This window comes from Balaenoptera acutorostrata, chromosome 1, assembly GCF_949987535.1.
Source record: "Balaenoptera acutorostrata chromosome 1, mBalAcu1.1, whole genome shotgun sequence".
NCBI lineage: Eukaryota > Metazoa > Chordata > Mammalia > Artiodactyla > Balaenopteridae > Balaenoptera > Balaenoptera acutorostrata.
Window position 1 is genome coordinate 28,944,418 of NC_080064.1, and position 23,591 is coordinate 28,968,008.

Below are 23,591 nucleotides of genomic sequence, written 5' to 3' on the forward strand. Positions count from 1 at the left end.
CTGGAAAATGATGAACTGAGTTTTAACCAGCAATTAAGAGTTAGCCTTCGGAGACGTGGAAGTACATTCAGGGGAGAATGACCAGCAAAGTGGTGGAGTAGGCAAAGGCAGAGATACAAGAGAAAACACACAGCAGGTTAGGGGAAGTACAAGTAACTCAGTATGAAGCAGAGAATGCCAGTGAGAAAGGGGTGACAGGTAGGTCTGGAGACAAAGCAGAGGAATAAGTGAAAGAAGAGAGATGAAGCAGAGAGGCTAATTTCGAAGACTGTGAACACCTAAGTTGAAGAGAGCAGTTCTGGGAGCTGAGAAAAAACCGGCCTATTGCTCCTTCATGATCACAAGCTGGGACCAGTTCTGTTACCTACTATTGCCACTCAGAGGGAAAAAAGGAGGTACAATGTTGGAAGTTGAAAATAGTTTCCTCTTAATCTTGTGATGGAAAAAATAGTATGAGTTTAAACTGATCAGAATCAGAATACTATACTGAGCTTCACCATAGAGAAGTTAAATTAAACTGACTGAATTTCCTTGTTCTTTCCCGCTTCAGATACACTCATCTTCTGTTGCGCTAAAACACAAACCAGCCCATGTTTATAAATTCTCACACTAAATTAAAAAATAAGGAAGTAAGTGTGCCTCAAATGAAGCAAACCTTTTATTTTCAGAAGCCCAAGACGAAATAAAAGAAACTTACTCTGAAAATGAGAGACTGTCTAACCAAGGTTTCCCATTTCTTTTGTCTGCCTTAGTTCATTCTCTGAAAGTGTATTTGGCATACTCGTTTGATGCTGGCAGATGCAAAAGCATAATATAAAAATTGTCTTCATTCTCCTTTAACAATGATTAGCTCATGTTCAAATATTTTTGCTTAACACACTGGCAAAAATTCTTATAATGGATGATTTCTTGAACTTAAGCTCAGGAATGTCACTGCATTTACAACCAACATTTCACCCCCCCACCCCACTATTGTTTTTTTTTTCTTTTTTTTTTTATAAATTTATTTATTTTATTTATTTTTGGCTGCGTTGGGTCTTCGTTGCTGCGCACGGACTTTCTCTAGTTGTGGCGAGTGGGGGCCACTCTTCCTTGCGGTGCACGGGCTCCTCATTGCGGTGGCTTCTCTTGTTGCGGAGCACGGGCTCTAGGCGTGTGGGCTTCAGCAGTTGTGGCACACGGGCCCAGTAGTTGTGGCTCGCGGGCTCCAGAGCACAGGCTCAGTAATTGTGGTGCACGGGCCCAGTTGCTCTGTGGCACGTGGGATCCTCCTGGACCAGGGCTCGAACCCATGTCCCCTGCATCGGCAGGCGGATTCCCAACCACTGCGCCACCAGGGAAGCCCCTACAACCAACATTTTATTTTATTTTATTTTTATTTTTGGCCGCCCCACGCAGTTCCCTGACCAGGGACTGAACCTGTGCCCCTGCCAGTGAAAGCAGAGAGCCCTAACCACTGGACCGCCAGGGAATTCCCACAACCAACATTTTAAACTTTAAAAGCAAAACACCTTTTAAATTATTATTTGAAAAACCTATGTTTTTAAAATGCTGTTAAGTGAAAAGTTAGGCATGTGTTTTTGTGAAAAAAAATAATAAAGGCTCAAGGTCAAAAGTGGCTTTATCGTTTTACAGTTGTACTACAAAAGACAGTCCACTTGGCCTTGAAGTCTCACGTGCCCCATCTGAATGTGGAGGACAGTATTGCTTGCCTGATAGCTGTGAGGAATGAAAAGTACTCATCTGTGTTAAAGTTCCTAGAAGAAGGCCTAGGAAGTAGTAGGTGCCCAATAAATGTCAAATGAATCTGAATTTTAGGAGCAAAAAATTAAACATTGTGTATATCTCAATTTTTAGCAAAATTATATTTGAAAGTTACCCCTCAATAATTATGAAATTTCTGTAAATTTTACTTTCTAAAACCATCACTAACCCCAAGTTTGAATGGTTCTTCTATGAAAGTTGTAATCTTCTCATAATTAGAAGTTTAGAAATTTAATGAGTTGAAATGCAACAAGGCACAGATGCCTTATTATACCAACGAGTTAACACAGTATTTGTTTTCTACATTAACTTTACTTGCTAATCAAAAATACTGCTTTCCGACAGAGCAGAGGAGGAGAGGGCGGGGCCTGGGGCGGTGCCCTCACTCAGCGGAGGAATCCGCAGCCAGAGCCTCCATCTTGGTGTTGCCCCGCGTGCCAGTCATGTGCCCGCAGCTCAGAGTAGCAGCCTCCTCTGTGGGTCTTTGAGGTGATAGCTCCAGTTGTCATGCCTGGTTATGTTTTGTTTTTTTCTTTTTGTGTAAAAGTTTTATTAAAATATTGGAAGGACAATAAAAAAAAAATACTGCTTTCTCCCAAATAACATCAAAATAAAATTGCTGATTGTGCAATGGTAAAACCACAATACCATGTCCGCAACAAGGCCACTTGAATTTTTTTTCATGAGCTGGCAGTTTCCAGGGAAAATATAAGACTCCATATACCTTTAAGTCAGTTCTCAAAAAATTCAAGTGCAGAAGCCATGCTCTGTACACCCTAAGGCATATATATTAAGTTGTACATGCTAAGCATGCCCATGAATATCTTTGTTCTTGGGGTTTTTTTTTGTTTTTTTGGGGGGGGGTCGGGAGTTTGGCTCTGCCACTCGCCTTACGGGATCTCAGTTCCCCAACCAGGGATTGAACCTGGGCCACAGCAGTGAAAGTCCAGAATCCTAACCACTAGGCCACCAGGGAACTCACACCCATGAATATCTTTGCATGTTGAACATCTGAGCTGATTCATCTCCCTGAGTTAAGAAGTTAAGTCTGCTGGAAAAGACTATTTAGGACTATATATAATCGTATATGTTTTCAGATGTCCATAGCAACTAGGAAATCCTGGAGAAAAGACTATTTAGAAGCCCTTCTAGGGACTTCCCTGGCGGTCCAGTGGTTAGGACTCTGTGCTCCCAATGCAGGGGGCACAGGTTCAATCCCTGGTCGGGGAACTAAGATCCCGCATGCCGCACAGTGCAGCCTAAAAAAAAAAAAGCCCTTCTATTAGAACACCGTGCTCCCCATTAGCAGCCTAGGTCCAACACAAGTTACTCCCACCTCTTCAATGGACATGAAAGCTCCTCACTGGTCTCCCTGCTTTCTTCTACTTTCCCTAAATGCTCTACCAAAGAGTAGCCAATGATCTAACCAAATCTCATCTGATCATGTTAACCCCCTCTTAGCCAACAAGCTTCCAGGGAGGCCCACTGCTTTTAGCACAATGCTTTTTCATCAAAGTCCTCGTAACATGGACTACCTCTCTAGTTTCAATCTCTTACCATTCCCCTAAAACCCTGAGCCACATTTAACAAACTACTTTAGATTATGGATTTTGTATATGTAAGTGTTTATAGTAAAAACTATATAAGGATATTTATTTCTATTTGTTTTCCCATCAATAGAGCCCTACTTTGTATTCTGTACCCCACTAGTTAAAACAGATAAAAAATTAGGAATAGGAGGCTCAGAGAACTATTTGTGCCTACCCCAAACATCATTAGAAAATCACTGTGCCTAACCTAACCTACTCTCTCATACTCCTTCAGGTCTGCACTTCCAGTTTCCTTTCCGTTTCATCTTTGCTTTAATGACAGCTGGTCCTTCAAAGCTCAAGTTAGGCTCTATTCGCAGACCAACTACCTGTAAGGCTACTGCAGTACTTGTCACTCTGCAGTACAGTTGACTATTTACTTCTCTGTTGCCCCATCTGAAGGCACACACTGAGCTCTGCACCTCTGTTCCCTCAGCCCCAAGGACAATGCAGGCTGTAGGCTTGTTGAATGGATGGCTATCAGCACCTATGGAACTTCTCAGCTGTATGAAACTGTACAAATTAGGAGGCATCAGAAAGGGAAATGTGGAATTCTGGCAGGGCATTTCAGTTTATAAAGATTCAGAGATTATTTCCTCTCCCTTCCCTTTTTCTTTCCAATCTAGTTCATGCTATCTGCTCTATTGTCTACACTCAAAAGTAATGGTAAATCTGAACTTTTTTTCATTTTTAGCTCTTAAAAAATGTGTTACGCTTTCCTACCCCTTTACTCTTCCGTTTTATTCTCTTAAACTTTTTTGGTGAAACAACACACTCACATAAAAGTACATAAAATATACATATACAGCTTAATGAATAAAGTGAACATACATATAACTACAACCAAGGTCAAGAAATAGAACAGTCAACTATTTCTTCCTCCAAAGGCTTCCTATTCCCCTTCATTTTAGATAACTGTGGGAGAGAATAAAGAAAACCTCACAGTTTTTTGGATCAGCCCCTGAATTCATATCTCTGCACGATCCTGGGCCATGGCAGGTAAAGAGAAGCACTAAGATGCCAGGGTACATGTGTATTTGTATCTGTAAGTATGTGTGAGGGCATGCCCTCACAGGTCAAGGCACTGGTGAAAAGCAATCTTAAAAGGTAGGGTAAATCTGTATTTCTAATGGTAAACACTCTGCTGCTTACAGCTTAAACCAAACCTTAACAAACAGGAAACCACATAATTTTCAAGACACAAGTTTCAAAACAACACAAATTTAAGCCCAATTACCTATATTTGCTTCACCCCCATTGTGGATAGGAAAGATGCTTTAAGTGAAAAGTTGGCACTATGGGGTCACACAATCCCAGCCACCCAATAGGCTCATTCCATTCAACCAGAAGAGGGGTTCTCTATGCTCACAGCAGGCATACAACAGGGTAGCACATATATGCTCTCTGAGTGAGAAAGCAACACCTTCTCACATACAACCCCCCGGAGAGAGACAGGGAAGGGGAGGGGGGAGGACTTTACACCTGCAAACTCCTAACTCTATCAGCGCTAGGACTGGGAAAAACAGCACATATTTTAAAAAAAGAAAAAAGGTTTCCTGATAAAGCCAGTAACTTTTAAAGAAGGATGTTCTTAAGCCATTTTTTCCTAGGAGACTAGTAAGTGTAATGACTCAACATCCAAGTCTTTGTCTCCTTAATGGACTGAGTCAAGCCCTAATGACTGTATAAGCAAACTGCTTAAAAGGGCAGCTGTCAGAATTCTTATTCTTCTTGGCAGAAAAACACTATAAGCACAAAGTGTTGTCATACTAATTAAGGCATCTCAACTTCAAAGCACATCTGTCCCTGGGCCTTTGGATAATCAAAATGACCACTAAAAATAGAACAGTGGTATCTCCAATGGGGCAGATATGAGCCACTCCCAATCCTAAGAGATTCCAGTGAGAAGTGACCTGGGATGCACACGGCTTACAATACCATTGAATGTCCATCTATATGTAGCCATATGTTTTAAGTTTTTACTTTATGTTCTATTAAGGTTAGCAGACAAAAGTAATTAACAGACATATAACTCTTGGCCCATAGTGAAAATCCAGCTAGCTGACTAGCTAACTGAGGTCTGGCAGGGAAGAAAACTGCTCTCCAGGTCTAAAAAAAACACTGCTTGCATTGAAACTCCATGAGTTTCATGATGAACATCTTGGTATTTTTTTTCAATTTCCCCATCACCAGAAGTAAGCCAACTCTGTCTGTCAAGATGCCCAGGCTGCACAGCAGCAGTGTCAAAGGCTGCCATTTGCTTCAAGGCACTGCCATATGCAGCAGCACAACATTTTGTCTCTGGAAAATAAACACATCTGCCTTTGCCAGTGTCCTCCCACTGTGCCGCCCATCTGGAGCAGGTGAGCTGGAAGGCAAGCCTGGGCATGGGTGAGACGGGGGTGAGCAGGGGAGATGAGGCCTCAAGGGAGATGGCACATGGAGGAAGAAGGCAGTGCTGTGTCATGTCACATCCTGCTAACCACATTTGCCAAAAAGCTTGTGAAATTACCCTTATTAGTGATATTTTAATCACATGTAACAAATGGTTGGTTGTTTTTAGGGGACAAGACCTGCAAAGTCAAGGTTCCACCTGGGCCATCTGTTCACAAGGTCACATGACCTCACTGATACCAATAAACAGATGATATCTTCGTGCCAGCCACCAAAGGCATGAGGACAATATTGTCCTTTGAATAGAAGGCTCAAAGCAACAGGGTTCTTCTAGGACAGGACCACACAATACCTGCCTACTATTAACCAGACCAAACACACTCAAATTCAGGCCAGAGTGCTGAGACGAGTCACTTCTGGAAATGACTGATACCTGAAATTCTTTCCTTTATATTCTTTCCCTTTCACTGAAAAAAATAAATTCAAGTCTGGTTATGGTCTTGACATCAGATCTTTTTTTTTTTAAATTGAGTATAGTTTTGATTTACAAGATGGTATTCATTTCAGGTATACAGCAAAGTGATTCAGCTATATATATTTTTTTCATATTGTTTTCATCATAGGTTATTACAAGATCTTGAATATAGTTCCCTGTGTTATATAGTAAATCCTTGTTCCTTATCTGTTCTATGTAGAGTAGTTTGTGTCTGTTAATCCCATACTTCTAATTTAACCCCCACTTGTCCCCTTCTCCTTCAGTAACCATAAGTTTGTTTTCTAAGTCTGTGAGTCTGTTTCTATTTTGTATATAGGTTCATTTGTATTATTTTTTTAGATTCCACATATAAGTGATATCATAAAATATTTGTCTTTCTCCACCTGACTTACTTCACTTAATATGATATTCTCTAGGTCCATCGTTGTTGCTGTGAATGGCATTATTTCATTGTTTTTTACGGTTGAGTAATATTCCACTGTGTATATATACCACATCTTCTTAAACGAATTGTCTGTTGATGGGCACTTGGGCTGTTTCCCTGTTTTGGCTGTTGTAAATAGTGCTGCTATGAACATCGGGGTACATGTATCTTTTCGAATTAGAGCTTTCGTCTTTTCTGGAAATATGCCCAGGAGTGGGATTGCTGGATCATATGGCAACTCTATTTTTAATTTCTTAAGGAACCTCCATAGTGTTTTCCATAGTGGCTGCACCAATTTACATTCCCACCAACAGTGTACAAGGGCTCCCTTTTCGCCACACACTCTCCAGCATTTATTATTTGTAGACTTTTTGATGACAGCCATTCTGACTAGTGTGAGGTGATACCTCATTATAGTTTTGATTTGCATTTCTCTAATAATTAACAATGTTGAGGGCTTCCCTGGTGGCACAGTGGTTGAGAATCTGCCTGCCAATGTAGGGGACACAGGTTCGAGCCCTGGTCTGGGAAGATCCCACATGCCGTGGAGCAACTAAGCCCATGCACCACAACTACTGAGTCTGTGACCTAGAGCCCGCGAGCCACAACTACTGAGCCCGCGTGCCCAGAGCCTGTGCTCCACAAAAAGAGAAGCCACCACAATGAGAAGCCCGTGCACCACAACCAAGAGTAGCCCCCACTCGCCTCAATTAGAGAAAGCCCGTCCGCAGCAACAAAGACCCAACACAGCCAAAATTAAATAAATACAATAAATAAATTTATAACAAACAAACAAACAAAAAAACAATGTTGAGCATCTTTTCATGTGCCTGTTGGTCATCTGTATGTCTTCTCTGGAGAAATGTCTATTTAAGTCTTCTGCCCACTTTTTAATTGGGTTGTTTGTTTTTTTGATACTGAGTTTTATGAGCTGTTAGTATATTTTGGACATTAACCCCTTGTCAGTAGCGTCATTTGCAAATATTTTCTCCCATTCTGTACTTTGTCCTTTTGTTTTGTTGACGGTTTCCTTCACTGTGCAAAAGCTTTTAAGTTTGATTAGGTCCCATTTCTTTATTTTTGCTCTTATTTCTTTTGCCTTGGGAGAATGACCTAAGAAAATATTGCCACAATTTATGTCCAAGAATGTTTTGCTTATGTTCTCTTATAGGAGTTTTATGGTGGCATGTCCTGTATTTAGGTCTTTAAATCATTTTGAGTTTATTTTTGTATGTGGTGAGAGGGAGTGTTCTAATTTCACTGATTTACATGTAACTGTCCAGCTTTCCCAATACCACTTGCTAAAGATTGTCTTTTCTCCATTGTATATTCTTGCCTCCTTTGTCATCGATTAATTGACCATAGGTATGTGGGTTTATTTCTGGCTCTCTATTCTGTTCCATTGATCTACATGTCTGTTTTTGTGCCAATACCACGTTGTTTTGATTAGTGTAGCTTTGTAGTATTTGACATCAGATCTTTAAATCATGCTATTTGGGAGCTGGAAGAAACCATAAAAATTACCCATATGCTTTTTCTCGCAAGGTTTTTCATCTAGCTCATGGGAGAGCTAGTGCTATACCTCCTGCAGCAGGGATCTTTCAATTATACTAGTTTTCAAACTTCAGTAGGAAAGGGACAGAGAAGTCACTTTTTCAAATAAAATCTTACATGGAATTCCTATATATAAAATAGATAAAAGTTGGGAATTCTCTGGTGGTCCAGTGGTTAGGACTCGGTGTTTTCACTGCCAGAGCCCGGGTTCAATATACATGGCCGGGGAACTAAGATCCCACAAGTCATGCAGCACGGCCAAACAAAAAAAAAACAAAGCAAAAAAATTAAAATAGATAAAAGTTGAGCTGATCTATATGAAGTAGAGCTAAAGTTTCACTACACTGGTCTTCCTTGGTGAGTTTCCTGAGGCAGCTTCATGTAATAAAGTTTGAAAACCACCATACCAGGCTGGATGATATTTTTCCAACATTATTTCTATTGTTTGCTTGCTAAGCATTTACAGGTATAGCCCCATAAGAAGATAAATTACCAAAGGCTCATCAAGCACTTCAGAAAAGGTTCTCTGAAAACACTTTGGCCAGTGAATAGCAGCAGTAAAGCCCTGAAGATTACACACCATGGAGGCCAGCATTCTACTCTAAGCCTTGTCACAAACTCTGCGTTCCCCAAGGATATCAAATCCGGCTGGTTCATCTCTCAGTTCCCACATATGTAAAATGGAGCTATCCATGGATAATAACAGATAATTTTAGGGCATTCATATGGACTACACCAAATGTGCCACATTTGACCATAGGTATGTGGGTTTCAAGCAAGAAATAGCTCCATAATTAATCACTCTCCCTTCTGTAGTCCTTTAATCAAATCATAAGGAGAATTTAAACAAGCATCATGCAAACTATGCCTGTAAGTCATTACAAATTTTTCAAAATAATCCTGTTAAAAATCTAGCAGCTCCTTAATGATGGAGTCATTTATTAAATACTTATTATCTTTCAGGGAGTTACCATTCACTCATTCAAAATATATTTTATTGGGACTTCCCTGGTGGCGCAGTGGTTAGGAGTCTGCCTGCCAATGTGGGGGACACGGGTTCGAGCCCTGGCCCGGGAGGATCCCACATGCTGCGGAGCAGCTAAGCCCCTTGTGCCACAATTGCTGAGCAACCCCCGCTCGCCACAACGAGAGAAAGCCCGCACACAGCAACAAAGACCCAATGCAGCCAAAAATAAATAAATTTAAATAAATTAAAAAAAAATATATATATATATATTTTATTAAATTTATTAAACCAATGGCATACATAATTTGCCACAATTGATCACTCCTTCCTTCTTAATAGATGAAGAAAGTGAGGCTCAGGAAACATAAGTAACTTATTCAAGATTACACAAGCTAGTACATACCAGAGAAGAGATCAGAACTTTGGTATATCTGACTCCAAAATCCATGCTCAAAGAAGCCTCATAAACATTTAAGATTGGGGGGAAAAAAAAATATTTGAGATTGGGGAGTCAAACCTATAGCAAAAGCCTAATAAGCCCTTTCTCTGCTCGTTGGGGCTAACCAGGAGCCGACCAACTTAACTGTACACATGAGTCTAAATAAAAACTAAAACAAAGGCTCTTGATTTTTTCCTCCAATCTGTGTGCCTTTTTCATCTTCTCCTGCTGATTTCATATCTTTAATTCTTACGTGAAGTAACACCTATTCATTAAGAATACTTTAATAAAATTCCCTTCCAGTGTATAAATGCACAATAACATTTTCAATGGTATATGTGGACCTAACTGGATGACATTTATTCAGCAAACATTTATTGAACACCTACCATGGGCACATATTTATACCTTAACTATATAATCCTATGTGGGGATCTTGACTTTTTAGTAGAACTGAATATTTCATGCCTCCCCAAATGAACAAGCACACTTGTACATCAGTCCAGTAACTAATAAAGGAGACAGTACGAAAGAGTATGGTATTTGAAGTTAAGAGTCTTACTTCAGCCTTTTATAGGCGATATATGTGCCTCTGGTATACTTGGACACATAAGAGGAATATTTAACCCTTCTATTAACCAGTCTTAGCATCTCTGTAAGCAAAATGGGACTAACTCATCTTATGGTATCATAAGAAGCATTAAATAAGGTCCCATATATGGTTATCTAAGATAGCACTGTCCAAGAAAACTTTCTATGATGATGAAAATGCTCTATATCTGTAATGTCCAATATGGTAGCCATTAGCCACATGTGGCTATTGAGCACTTGAAATGTGGCTAATGTGACTGAGGAACCAAAGTTTTTTAAAGAAACAAAAGTTTATTTCTCTTTCAAAGTCCAGGAGACTCTCACCTAGGAACTGAATTTTAAATTAAATTGAAATAAAATTTTTTATTGAAACATAGTTGATTTACAATATTAGTTTCAGGTATCTAACACAGGGATTCAATATTTTTATACATTATACTCCATTTAAAGTTATTACAAAATAATGACTATATTTCCCTGTGCTGTACAATATATCCTTGTTGCTCATTTATTTTATACATAGTAGTCTGTATCTCTTAATGCCATACTTCTATCTTGCCTCTCCTCTCTTCCCTCTCCCCACTGGTAAGCACTAGTTTGTTCTCTGTATCTGTGAATCTGTTTCTGTTTTGTTATATACATTTGTTTGTTTTATTTTTTAGATTCCACATATAAATGATAAGAGTACTTGTCTTTCTCTGACTTATTTCACTAAGCTTAGTATCCTCTAGGTCCATCCACATTGTTGCAAATGGCAGAATTTCATTCTTTTTTACGGCTGAGTAATATTCCATTGTATATATGTGTGTGTGTGTGTGTGTATATATATACCATATCTTTTTTATCCATTCATCTATTGATAGTTTTAATTAATTTAAATTTAATTAGCCACATATGACTAGTAGCTACCATACTGGACTGTGTCAATCTAGAAAAAAGCCTAGCACATAATAGATGGTCAATGTTGGTTTATTTCTATTTTCCTTATCAATATCAGTATCCCACTCTTTACCAGCAAACCAGTTCAACTAAAATAGCACAACAAACAATCTCCGATAGGAAACTAACTTATAGCTATTAAATTGCTTCTTCGACCAAACAGTAAGAGCAGCATAAAAACAAAAGTGAATTTATTAATTAGGTCTATGTGCCATACACTGTGCTAACAGCTTTGTGTGATTACCTCATTTAATCTTTATAATAACTCTATGAAGTAGGTGCCATTGTTCTATAAGTAGGGAAATTAAGCTTAGAATTTGTCCAAAGACACATAGCTAGCAAGTCAGTGGGCAAAGATTTAAACCCAGGCAGTGTAATTCCAGACACTGTGTTTAACCAACAAGCTAAACCACCTGCATCTTAAAGAACCAATTTACATAAAATTGTCAAACAGCACAGTACACAGCAAACTGGAAATCAAACAATTTGAGCTACAGACACAAAGTTACACATGCTAACTAGCTGACTCAAAGTAAGTCTCATGTGTCAACTGGTGTGACTATATAAATGTACCAAATCTAGTGACTTTTTAGTTATTAGGAAGACTGAAAAACTACCATCACCTCTCTCCCCATAATAAAATGACTGAAATATGAATTAGTATTTTAGAACTAACAATCTATTTTGACTGGAGGGTGGGGGAGCAGGGATTGGACCTAGAAGCACAAGGCAGAGGTAATCAATATTTACAAGAGTCCCATGTCACTGTCTACAAGGGATATTTATTGTTAAGACATCAAACATTTCTGCTAGGAGATTAACCGGATTCACTACATTTGCATGAAGCACACTGCCACTCTTATCTCAATTCTAAAAGAAGCTTAACTCACTTATGTCTGTAGCATTTAAGACAAAGTGTTTACTGTGCCCAAAGCTGGAATTCTTATTCCAATTCTGCCTGACAAGTCAGAGGAATATTTTACACAGCAAGCCACAGCACACTCTTTACTGAATACCACAAGAACTTCTAAGTGGCAGGAAAGGTCATATGTGATTCATTTTCCTCTCTCGTGGAGAAATGAACAAAAAAGGCCACTGACCTTTCACCCAGATCAAAACAATGCATGTAAATTTGTCTCCTCTCCCCTATCCATCATGTTTCTAGCCTCTCTTCAAACTTCATAATCCTTCATATTGCACAAACCCCTTGGTCAAAGACAGCAAAAAGAGATCCTATTTATTGAAGATAATTAATGAGAACCTACTGTATAGTTCAGGGAACTCTACTCAATGCTCTGTGATGACCTAAATGGGAAGGAAATCCAAAAAAGAGAGGATATATGTATATGTATAGCTGATTCACTTTGCTGTACAGTAGAAACTAACACAACATTGTAAAGCAACTATACTCCAATAAAAATTAATTAATTAAAAAAAAGAGATTCTATTTATTGAGAAGTTCTCAATTCAGCATTATTAGGCACTAGAAAATAAACTGCTTTAAAGATCTGTAAAAAATAACTAAAATAAACCAAAAGCCTGTACTTGTTTTGATTTCTGTCATAACTCAGCTTAAGCAAGTCCAGATGGAAAAAAAAAAAAACCAAAAACCTATGTTCCAGAAACATTACTGAAAAACCAAGGAGCTGTCAAGGCAGAACAGGCAAGTAATTATGGCACCATTAGTGTAGCTTTTGCCTGACCTGCTGTGTGACCTGGAGCTAATCCCTTCGCCACTCTATGCTTTTCATTCCGTATCACTGACAGAGAATTAACTGCTATATATTTCAGCAGACTAGTGAGTAGATTAAATTATTAAGCAAAATGCTTTGGGCAAAAGTCATATGAATGTTAAATATTACGATTTACAAGCATTCATTTTCCTAGCACTCCTGCGGGGTTAGGAAGTTATCTCGATTTCATAGATGAGTAAACAGGCACAGGGGGTAAGGTCACATGGTAAAGCTCTGTTTACAAAGTCCCTGTGGGAAGGGAATAATACACACCTGTAGCAATCATACGAACATTCTTAGCACATCCTATACAATCTTTAATACAGTCAATCCTTTTTTTCCCCTTTGTTTCTTTCTTTTTTCATTCAGTCCTTAACTTAATGTTGCATCTTTTAACATGCTGTCAATGGAACAGTGACAGCTCTAAGGTAACAACAAGGCCAGAATAAGTGAGAAAAAATAATTCTGTGTGCCTAGGCAAGAAGAGTCATTGAAAGACACACTTAAAGGCTTCCCTGGTGGCACAGTGGTTGGGAGTCTGCCTGCCAATGCAGGGGACACGGGTCGAGCCCTGGTCTGGGAGGATCCCACATGCCGCGGAGCAACTAAGCCCGTGAGCCACAACTACTGAGCCTGCGCGTCTGGAGCCTGTGCTCCGCAACGGGAGAGGCCGCGACAGTGAGAGGCCCGCGCACCACGATGAAGAGTGGCCCCCGCTCGCCACAGCTGGAGAAAGCCCTCGCACAGAAACTCAACACAGCCAAAAATAAATAAATAAATAAATAAATTTATTAAAAAAAAAAAAAAAAGGACACAGTTAATCTCAAAATGAAATTTGCATTATTATTTTTAAGGTTTTATCTCTACTACCGAGTAATTCAACCATGGGAAATAAGAAACATGGTTTGCTATGAAAACACTGAAAAAAAATTAAAAGGCCATCACAGGGCCTTCCTGTTGGTGTACCCCATCCAGATTCTCTGCAATGTATATTCACCCTCTGGGCTTTAATTAGCAACTATGCAGAAAGAAAAAACAAACCCAACAAGACGGAAAAATAACAAGTAGCAATGGTAAGGGCTCAGGAAGGCCAAACAGGGCAAAAATACTACTCGTGTGTAACAGGAACAGAAAAGAAGCACAGACTTCTCTGCTCCTAAGGTTGCTTGTTATATTGCTTACCCGACTCCGAAGATAGTCAGCCAGGTTTCGGCGAGTGAAATTAGCTGCTGCTGTGGGAGACAATTCATAACCTGGTATGAAAGATAAATAATCATATTTAAAGTGAAGCAGAAGGAATATCAGTACACAAATCCTTCCACTACTCCTGTTCTTACAGCCTACCACCCTCTGGACATTCAGAGTACACACCGAATAAAGAGTACAATCATACTTCTTCTCAACGGTTGTGAAATAGCTAGTTAGTACTGGCAGTAATTACTGTTCATAAAACAGAACCAAGGTAACTATTCTACAGTGAGATCAAATTCATAGCCTTGCTCAAGCTATTCCTTCAGCAGACTGTGGTTTCCTCTGTAGAAGGAAAGAGGTACAAATACACAGGTGTTGGAAAAAAAGAAAGAGGTCTTGAGATGACAATTTTTAAAATTTATATAAAAAGGGATATCAGGAAAAGAGAGGCTGGAAATTAGGATAGCCTCAGAGACATACTTTATGAGGTTTTCTTTTCTTTAAAAAAAAAGACATTTTATTAAGAAGTGTATTATTTTCAAAAGTACAAGCCACAGGGAAAAAATGTTTCTATCACTATCTACAATACTTTAAAAATAGAGGATCTCCAGCATAAAACCTCTAAATAAAGTTGTAATGCCAGCAAAAGTACAGCCCAGAGAAATGGCGTCAGGTGTGCATTAACAATGCACTCACTTTGGGAATTAGTACCCCAGTAAAATGGGGCTAGTGCCAAAAGACACAAGAATGACCGACAATTCAGTAGACCCACAAAGAATATGCCAGTTTGGAAAGACAGCATGTGGTTATTTCCTACAACATTCCAAACACCAGTGCCACAGCAGGTAAGATGTAGATTAAAATTCTAACAAATATTTGTACAACAGCTACTATGTTTCATGGTCTATGCTAGGTGCTTTCACATACATTACTGAATTTCATCCTTATAAAAAGTCTACTAGTACATGTTAAACTATGATGGAAGCAATTCTGAATAAGCAGGAATGCTTTTCAATTCTCTACCTAACCCTCTATAAACAGCACTAAGGATTTGACAATTATCTTACAGGCAGAAAAGTCTGATGCCTGACCATCTGCATATAGATTTTTCTTTCTTTCCCTTATTTTGGCTTAGTTCTTAAATTTTAATATGCATAACAGTTACTGTGTAGGGATACATGCACAAAACTATACTTGACAGGTAACTTAAGGGGTTTTTTTTTTTTTTTTTGGTTGCACCACGCAGCATATGGGATCTTAGTTCCCCAACCAGGGATCGAACCGCGCCCCCTGTATTGGAAGCGTGGAGTCTTAACCACTGGACCACCAGGGAAGTCCCCGGCTTAAGGGGTTTTAAGGGCAATTTTAGTCATATACAATTTTTGGTTTATGCACTGACTTTAGACCCTGACAGCTATGTAACAGAAGCTCTCTTGTTCATTCCTCCTCCCTCTCCTGGGACAGGACAGTGAAGTATTGCTCTACTGACTGTACTTCAGAAACACTGGCATCCTTCGCAGGCCATGTAGGCAATAAGTAGAGTCGTTAAAAAATAATTATTAAACTATTCTGAACTTGCTTAAACCTTAACACCATGTACTTTAAGTACCTGAATGGCAGGAACTGAACCATATTCATCTTTGAATTCTCTGTGGTACTAGGCAGAGTGCTTAACATACATGAGGCCCTCAAAAATATTTACAGAATCAAATGTATGATGCTAAGTCTGCTGCCTAAAAAACTATACAAATAGATCATACCTAGTCATTTTACACATACAATTATATTCAAATTAAGCTCCTTCACAGTGCCACATTATAGCAGTGCTGTGTATAACAGTATTATTACACTGTGAAGTAAGTAACTGGAAGGAAGGTTCTTTCTGCTGGAGCATCACTATAAACTTCCCTGGATCAGAGGGCTAGTGGCTAGTATTATTTCACAGGGAGGCTTTCCCAGTGGATAAGAGTTCATCAGCCGCAGAGAGAGCTCACAAAATATCTCACAAAAATCCTAATTATCTCCCTAGACAAGAACCTACCAGAGAGGCAAGGCAGAACCCTTTTATGACATAGTAAATCTCCTACAATTACACAGAGTTTAAAGTTTGCAAAGCATTTTTATACATATTATTCATTAATATTATTATAATACCATTTTATTTGTTTGTTTGTTTGTTTTTTGGCCATGCCACACGGCTTGCAGGATCTTAGTTCCCCGACCAGGGATTGAACCCGTGCCCCCTGCAATGGAAGCGTGGAGCCCTAACCACTGGACCGCCAGGGAATTCCCAATAATACCATTTTAGAGATAAGGAAAATAAAGGTTCAGAGAGGATAAGTGATTTGTCACATAAAAAAAATAGTAAAACCAAGTTTAACTTAGGTCTTTTAGCTCTGAGATTTCAGATATACTTTAGCTCAAATCACATTCTCTAACACTTAAAAAGTCTGATATTAACATGCTCATTTTTCAAGATGGTATTAGTTTTATCCTCCAAGTATTAGTGTTGTAATGGTTCTCTTTTCTGCTCTGGGATTTTTGTAGAAAATCTTTAGGATCAGAAGGAGGATCTAGCTAAGGCTTTAAAAATAAGAAGACTCAAATAAAAATAAGACCACATTGGTCTGCTCATGTATAGAACTGCCAGTAGAGAATATTCTCTTTCAATACAAATTTAAAGACAAACCCACCAAAGCCATTTTCTAAGTATTACCCACCATTTCGCATCTTATAGAGCTGCACGTTTTTCTGAATATATTCTGCAAACTGTACAGTGTCTCCAGCCTCTCCAACACATAGGAGTAAGATTTTTTCACTCATCTTAAACATCTTGTCATGATCTGCTCAAAGAAAAAAACACAGTGTTAGAAACTGCCTTATCAGAAATTTATTCTTATTACATAGGCAACCACAAACAGGTTTATCAATTACTATACTGAATAATTTTATGAATCACTGTTTTTAGAAGACTTTAATGGGCAACTGTATCAATTACTCTCTTTCACTCTGCATGTTAAATTCATCTGCATATTTTATTAGTATCAATTTCAGCTGGAGAATATATGTAAAAGCTGATAACTGAAAATATACATAAAAACGTCAAGGCACTTGAAATGCAATGAACAACAATTAAAGAAACTGAAGGAATCAAGCCAATGGCCATTATCTTTAGGCTCATGATTACAAAGCCCTGAAATGTCTCTACAAATACAAATGTTGATTATTACATATACACATACAAAAACATATATGAAAACTACCAGTGCTACAATTAAGGAACCATGTCAAGAAAGAACAAAAAATCAACTGAGAATATAAATCACCGTAGAAAGTAAACCAACTCCATTTCCAAAGCAAAGAGAAAGTTAAAATGAGTGCCAAAGCAAAAATTCTAACAAATATTGTAATACTAAGCTATTTAAAAATACCTCAAAAATCCCAATGCTCTAATCTTATCTAACTGAACCAGACTCATTCAGATTAAACAGATAAATAAATATTCAGATAGCAATTAATGCCCAAGGAAGAAAACTCCATATTCAGTCTGTAGCTTCAGAAAAAGGCTAAATCTCCCTATCTTACTCTCACTTTCACTTTTCATTTTTCAAATAGTGCTGAATAATCTTCCCTGGGAGACATGCTTCCTGTTTGAAAGCTTCTGAAATGTCAAAATCTCTTAATAGGATTTAAAAAACAGAATGCTACAGTTAAGTACTTTACAAGTGTTTGAGAGTTGTAGATACCAGTAATTTGGTTTCCTAGACTTTGCCGGGGGAGAGGGGGAACCACATAAAATGTGCCTGTAGGTAGTATCAAATTGCCTTGAAACTCCTATATAAACACACTTTTATTAGTTATAGGCTACAGGAGATTTAAAGACTATTAATTTGCAAAATTGTTTATGAAAGAAAAAAATTCACTTATAAATATATTATCTATGCAAAGAAAAAGAACCAAAAGAGAATTAGATGCCATTGGCATCTGAGTTCTTGCCAGTGGCAAAAGTACAGGCAATTTTTATTTCCTTCATTATGCTTATGAGTATTTCCTAAAATGTCTATACTTAATATGCATCATCTTTGTAAGAAAATATTACTTAATAAGTTTACTTTATTATCATAATGAGAAAAAACGCTGTTCTTATTTCAGGGGGGCAAGGGAAACTTGTTTACAAGGAATTTATGTTACAATTAGAAGAAATGCTAAATTTTGAGACAGTAAACTGTTCAATTTTGAAATGAACTTAATTCAAGGCCAAAAGTGTTTTTTAAACATCTATTGTGTGGCCAGTGATTGGTGAAGGGGGATATAAAAAAAAAAATGATAGATGCTAATTACTCCTTGAGTTATGCAGGAAATAGCCTATGTAGCTCTAGGAAATTTCTGATCCTTGACAAAGAACTTACAAGATCCACATACATGATACAAACGGACAACAAAATAAGCAACATGAGTGTACAATACTCTAGACTGGAACCCAATAGACCTTGGTTATAATCTGGGTTCAGCACTCTGAACTCGGGCAAATTATTTGCCCTTTCTAAGCCAGTTTCCAAGTGTGTAACATGGTAATACTATCACTTACGCCTGCCTAACTCATAGGTGGGGAAAACTGTACATGTACAATATTATCATACTCAGTGTGAGACGATGTAGTTCAGATTATACATGTTACAGGAATTCAGAAAAAAGAGCAATCTGTGTGGGCTGAGGTACTGTAATTTAAAAGCAATTCTATACAGGCCAGAAGAGAAATGAAATGTGGCATATAACCAAACTGAAGAATTGTGCCATTTTAATAAGCAAGCAATCTCTGGGAAATATCTTCTCTATAGTATCAAAATATCTTACAAAGTGACAAACCAAAAAACTGATTGGCAGTATCACTCTCATTTTATATCTGGAGAAAAATGAATCTCAAAAGGTTATTCATTTTCAGCATTCTTGCCTACTCTACACAGTTCCTTCATGAAAAGAAAGGTAGGAAAAAGTCCTCATGCTACTCCAAAGCTTCTACCATAAACATTTTTATATCGGAAAATCAGAGCTGAGTACAGTTATTTCCAACCATTTTTCAAGAACTAACTCAAATTCATCTTTCTTCTATAGACCACAGTGATTTCTTTTCTCTGAATACCATAAGGATTTACTTTTGAAACCACTGATTTAAAAACTAACCTAATACTTACTAGTGATACTTCCTTCATCATACAAAATCATCTTGTAGTATTTATTTCCTGGTTTTTTAATGTCTTAGATCCCTTTATGGATTATACCCAATACACTGCATACCCTATAACACCCAGAAGTACTGTGTACGTAGGTAGGCTTAAAACACATTTTATTTTTCATAATGATTTCATATTCATTAATGTAATGAAACAGAACACCTATAAAGGTACTGACTTTGTTATAGCTCTATCTAGACACTACTTCATGCTAAACTCACTTGCATGTCAAAGGTCTTAATATTCAAAATAATGGACAGATTTACCCTCAAAAAAACAAATTGACTGTTTTGAAAAACATGGTTTACAAATAAACTTCTACAAACTAATCATGGAATTTCATAATTTGACTTGAGGAACAATCCATACCATAAATGTTTTAAAATTTAATAATTTTTCTTTCTTTAAGCCCAAAATGAACTGTTATCTGCCCTCAAAGCTTTCCCTAGTCTCTACAACTAGAATCTCTTCTTCCTCTGGAGTACCTAAAAACAACTCTGCTTCCTCTGCACTACCTGAGAAGCGTGACTGTACTTTTCATATGCAGCATCATTTTCTAGCTTGTGTCATAATTATTTGTACACATATCTGAATCCCTTATTAAATTGTAACTTCTAAGATAAGGGCCACATCTTATTCTTCTTTGCATCCCTTCAGCACCTAGCACTGTAATGGACACATAGGTGCCCAAAACCTATTTGTCAAATGAACATTAAATCATCCGAGCCAAAGAATAATACTCTTTTAACAGCAGTATGCCTATGATCAATCACGAAAACCCACTCTTAAATTCCACAGATCAGCAACCAAAATCTTTTAAAAATTATTTATTGAGTACTTACTGTAGGGAGACAGTATAGTATAGCAGTTATGGCAAAAGATATGGAGTCAAACTGCATAGGTTTGAACCTGGGTTCTGCCACTTGCGGTCTTAGGCAAGTTTCTTAACCTCTATGCCTCAGAACTGTCATCTGTAAAGTGGCAATGTAATAGCACCCATTTCAAAAGGGTAAATGAATTAATGTAAATTGCTTAAAATAATACGTACATAAGTGCTTAGTATGTTTACTACTAAGTATTTGGCATGATGTTAAACATTTGCACAAAACTTTTTCACTCAATCCTCCCAACAAGCTTTTGAGGTTGGTATCACTAACCCGATTTGGCAGATGAGGAAATCTGGGCACTGAGAAAAAACTTGTACGAAGTCATAAAGCAAATAAGTGACAGGGCTCCAGTTTCCTAACTCCACTAGCTACTTAAGTGTAAGGAAAACTAGGCAGCCAGTGCCCTGGAAAAGAAGGATCAGAGCTAAGACTCGGGAAGATACAGGCCGCGGAAGGGAAATGCCAGGTTTCTAGTCCCACAGTCTCTCACTCTCCCCAGGATCCCACCTTATGCGGCCAGCAAACTAACGTCATCAGCCCGACAACAGGAAATTTATCAGAGATTGGATCTAGGAATCCTGGAGCCAGGCTGGCGCTTAGACACTTAAAAACTTAATTCCCTTAAGCAACTCTCGCCCAGCAAGCATTCAGCAAAAGCCAGAGAAGAGTACTGACCCAGGAGCCCTGGGAGAGCGAAAGTCAAGGCCCTAAACTTGTCTGCCTGTTTCCTAATTCTAAAACTAAGCAAGTGCAGACCAGGACAGTCGGGGTTCCACCTCCCAGACCTCCCAGGTACTCACCCAACCGCCCCCCCCACGGACTCCTACCGGCTGCCCCTATACCCAGGCCCGGGCCTCCCCTGTTTCCTCTCACCGTCCTTCATCTGGACAATATTGCTAGCGGCCACCCGGTCGGAGGCGACAAGGACATAGTCGGGGCCCTGGATACCGATGAGGTACTCCATGGTGGCAGGAGGCCGGGGACTGCAGGTTCGATGGAGCGCGGGACTGTCGAGCTTCCCGGCCTCACCGGTGAGACAGCACAACCGAGCAAAGATCCGCGCGACGCAGACCGCGCGACCGTCCCGGCCAACGGCGCTCTGGATGACGTACAACTGTCGCGAGAGTTTGGAAAGTGGGCGTGGCGTTTGGTGTGTGAAAATCTGTCTTCGCTTTTTGGCCCTGTCCAGGTCTCTGGCAATCCCGGCAGTACAGACCACTTAACTTATGTAATGCCTAGTTTCTTTATTTATAACTGAGAGTTTAAAACTCGCTTGAGGAGAGAATCATGCACTATATATAAAGTGCCGAGCACACGTGTGTGCCAAAAGGCATGCGTCTCTCGATGGCCGTTTCCCTTCGGTGGTCGGTAAAATATCGCCAGAAACCCCTTTCCTGCAAGCTAGTAGAAAAAAAAAAAACTTGAAAGGACCCCTTTTTACATGTTTCATAAAAGTAAAATATGAATGAGTTAAAGATCTAAGCATGAAGACTAAAATCGTAAAAGATCTTTTATGTTCCAACCTCAAGTTACGTGTAGTTGCTACCTCTGGTAACGGTGATTTGAAAGGAGCACTTTCACTTTTTATTTTGTACACATCTGTATTATTTGAATGTTTCACAATGCTCACGTATTACTCATATGTTAAAAGGAAAAAGCACAGCCATCCCTTTATATGTTGCAGCCCTTCTGGGGAAAGCTGATATATTCCATGATTAGTTTCTGACATTTGAATGGTTTCACAATTGAGTCTTCATACTAGCCATACTAGCTGCCTCAGAAATGGAAAACCGGTTGCAATTGTATCTCCAAACACAACTATGCAATTCACTTGCTTCTGCAGAAATGTGTAGTCCTTACTCCCTTCTGAATGTTTCTTCCAGCTCTCTGCCCATGAAGGAACATAGAGCCTGAGGAGTTTGGGGCAGCCCATCTATCACGGGATGATGCCAGAGGCAAGTGAGGTCATTAAGTAAAGCATTCCACTATGAACACAGGTGCATCCATCATCCTAGAAAGATCCTTTTTTAAACACCACTGGGAAAGAAGTCTCTCAAGCCTCTCTCCCTTTCTCTTTCTCTTTCTCTGTCATTTTGCTTGCGTTTTACAATTGCAAAAATTACATAGTTATGCTATACACACACATACACAAATAATACAGAAGCGAAGGGTGAAATATTTCTCCTCCTCCCACTCGAGGTAACTACTCACCAGATGTCTGTATCCTTCCAGACCTTTTTTCCTTTGTATATACCAATATTCATTCATTCATTCATAAAGGCTGCAGAATTCTGAATTGGAAAATCTAATTTTTAAAAAGGACCCAAGTATCTTTTAAACCGGCTCTTTCCTCCTCCTCCCCAGGACTCTTGAAATCCCCTCTAGCTAAGTCAAACTAGAGAGTCTCTAACTTCTCATTAATATAAAAGAAAGTAGATTTTTCAAGACATAACTTGTTCTATTTTACTAAGAATTAGGGAGAATCCCTCCTTCAATTAAAGTCTTAGAATAACCAAATCTTAGATTAGAAAAAGTGTCTGTGGAGATTCCAGAAACAGCATGATGTAGTCAGTTTTTCTGTAAAGGGCCAGATAGTAAATATTTTGGGCTTTGTAGGCCATAAGGTATCTGCCACAACTACTCAATGATGCCATTGTAGTGCAAAAGCAGCCATAGCCAATATATAGATCAGTGAACATGCAGTGTTCCAATAAAACTTTATTTACAAAAACAGGTGAGGGGGCTTCCCTGGTGGCGTAGTGGTTGAGAATCTGCCTGCTAATGCAGGGGACACGGGTTCGAGCCCTGGTCTGGGAAGATCCCACATGCCACGGAGCAGCTGGGCCCGTGAGCCACAACTACTGAGCCTGCGCGTCTGGAGCCTGTGCCCCGCAACGGGAGGGGCCGCGATAGTGAAAGGCCCGCGCACCGCGATGAAGAGCGGTCCCCGCACCGCGATGAAGAGTGGCCCCCGCTTGCCGCAGCTAGAGAAAGCCCTCGCACGAACCGAAGACCCAACACAGCCAAAAATAAAAATAAATAAATAAATAAAGTAGCTATACAATTTAAAAAAAAAAAAAAAAGCACATATTTATAAAAAAAAAAAAAAAACAGGTGAGGGGGAGAGGTGGATTTGGCTCATGCAACATAGTTTTCAGACCCCTGAAGTAGTGGGAGACCTGTCAATCAACAAATAACTCTGGTCCCAGCTCCACCTCTTCCAACCCTGGTGCAAAATTCATTGAGCCTCAGTTTCCTTATTTATAAAAGGGACATTTAGGAGAGAGATTTGCTTTGTATTTCTCTTGAGATGGGAAGGAGTTGCAGGTTTGGTTGGCTCCATGAGTGTAAGAAATCATATCCTGCTCCTTCATGAACCCTGGGAAGTTTAG

The 23,591-nt window shown here is 39.0% G+C and overlaps 1 protein-coding gene across 1 annotated transcript in view; it reads right to left on the minus strand.

Moving 5' to 3' along the window:
• Positions 1-21,297, minus strand: part of PSMB2 (proteasome 20S subunit beta 2) — a 36,150-nt gene extending 14,853 nt beyond the window's left edge. The window contains exons 1-3 of the mRNA XM_007182508.3: positions 21,073-21,297; positions 16,802-16,924; positions 14,073-14,143 (exon numbers count right to left, since the gene is read on the minus strand). Coding sequence (XP_007182570.1) covers positions 14,073-14,143; positions 16,802-16,924; positions 21,073-21,163 — 285 coding nt within the window. The 5' untranslated portion in view covers positions 21,164-21,297. The remainder of the gene's footprint in view (positions 1-14,072; positions 14,144-16,801; positions 16,925-21,072) is intronic.
• Positions 21,298-23,591: the final 2,294 nt, after the last annotated feature.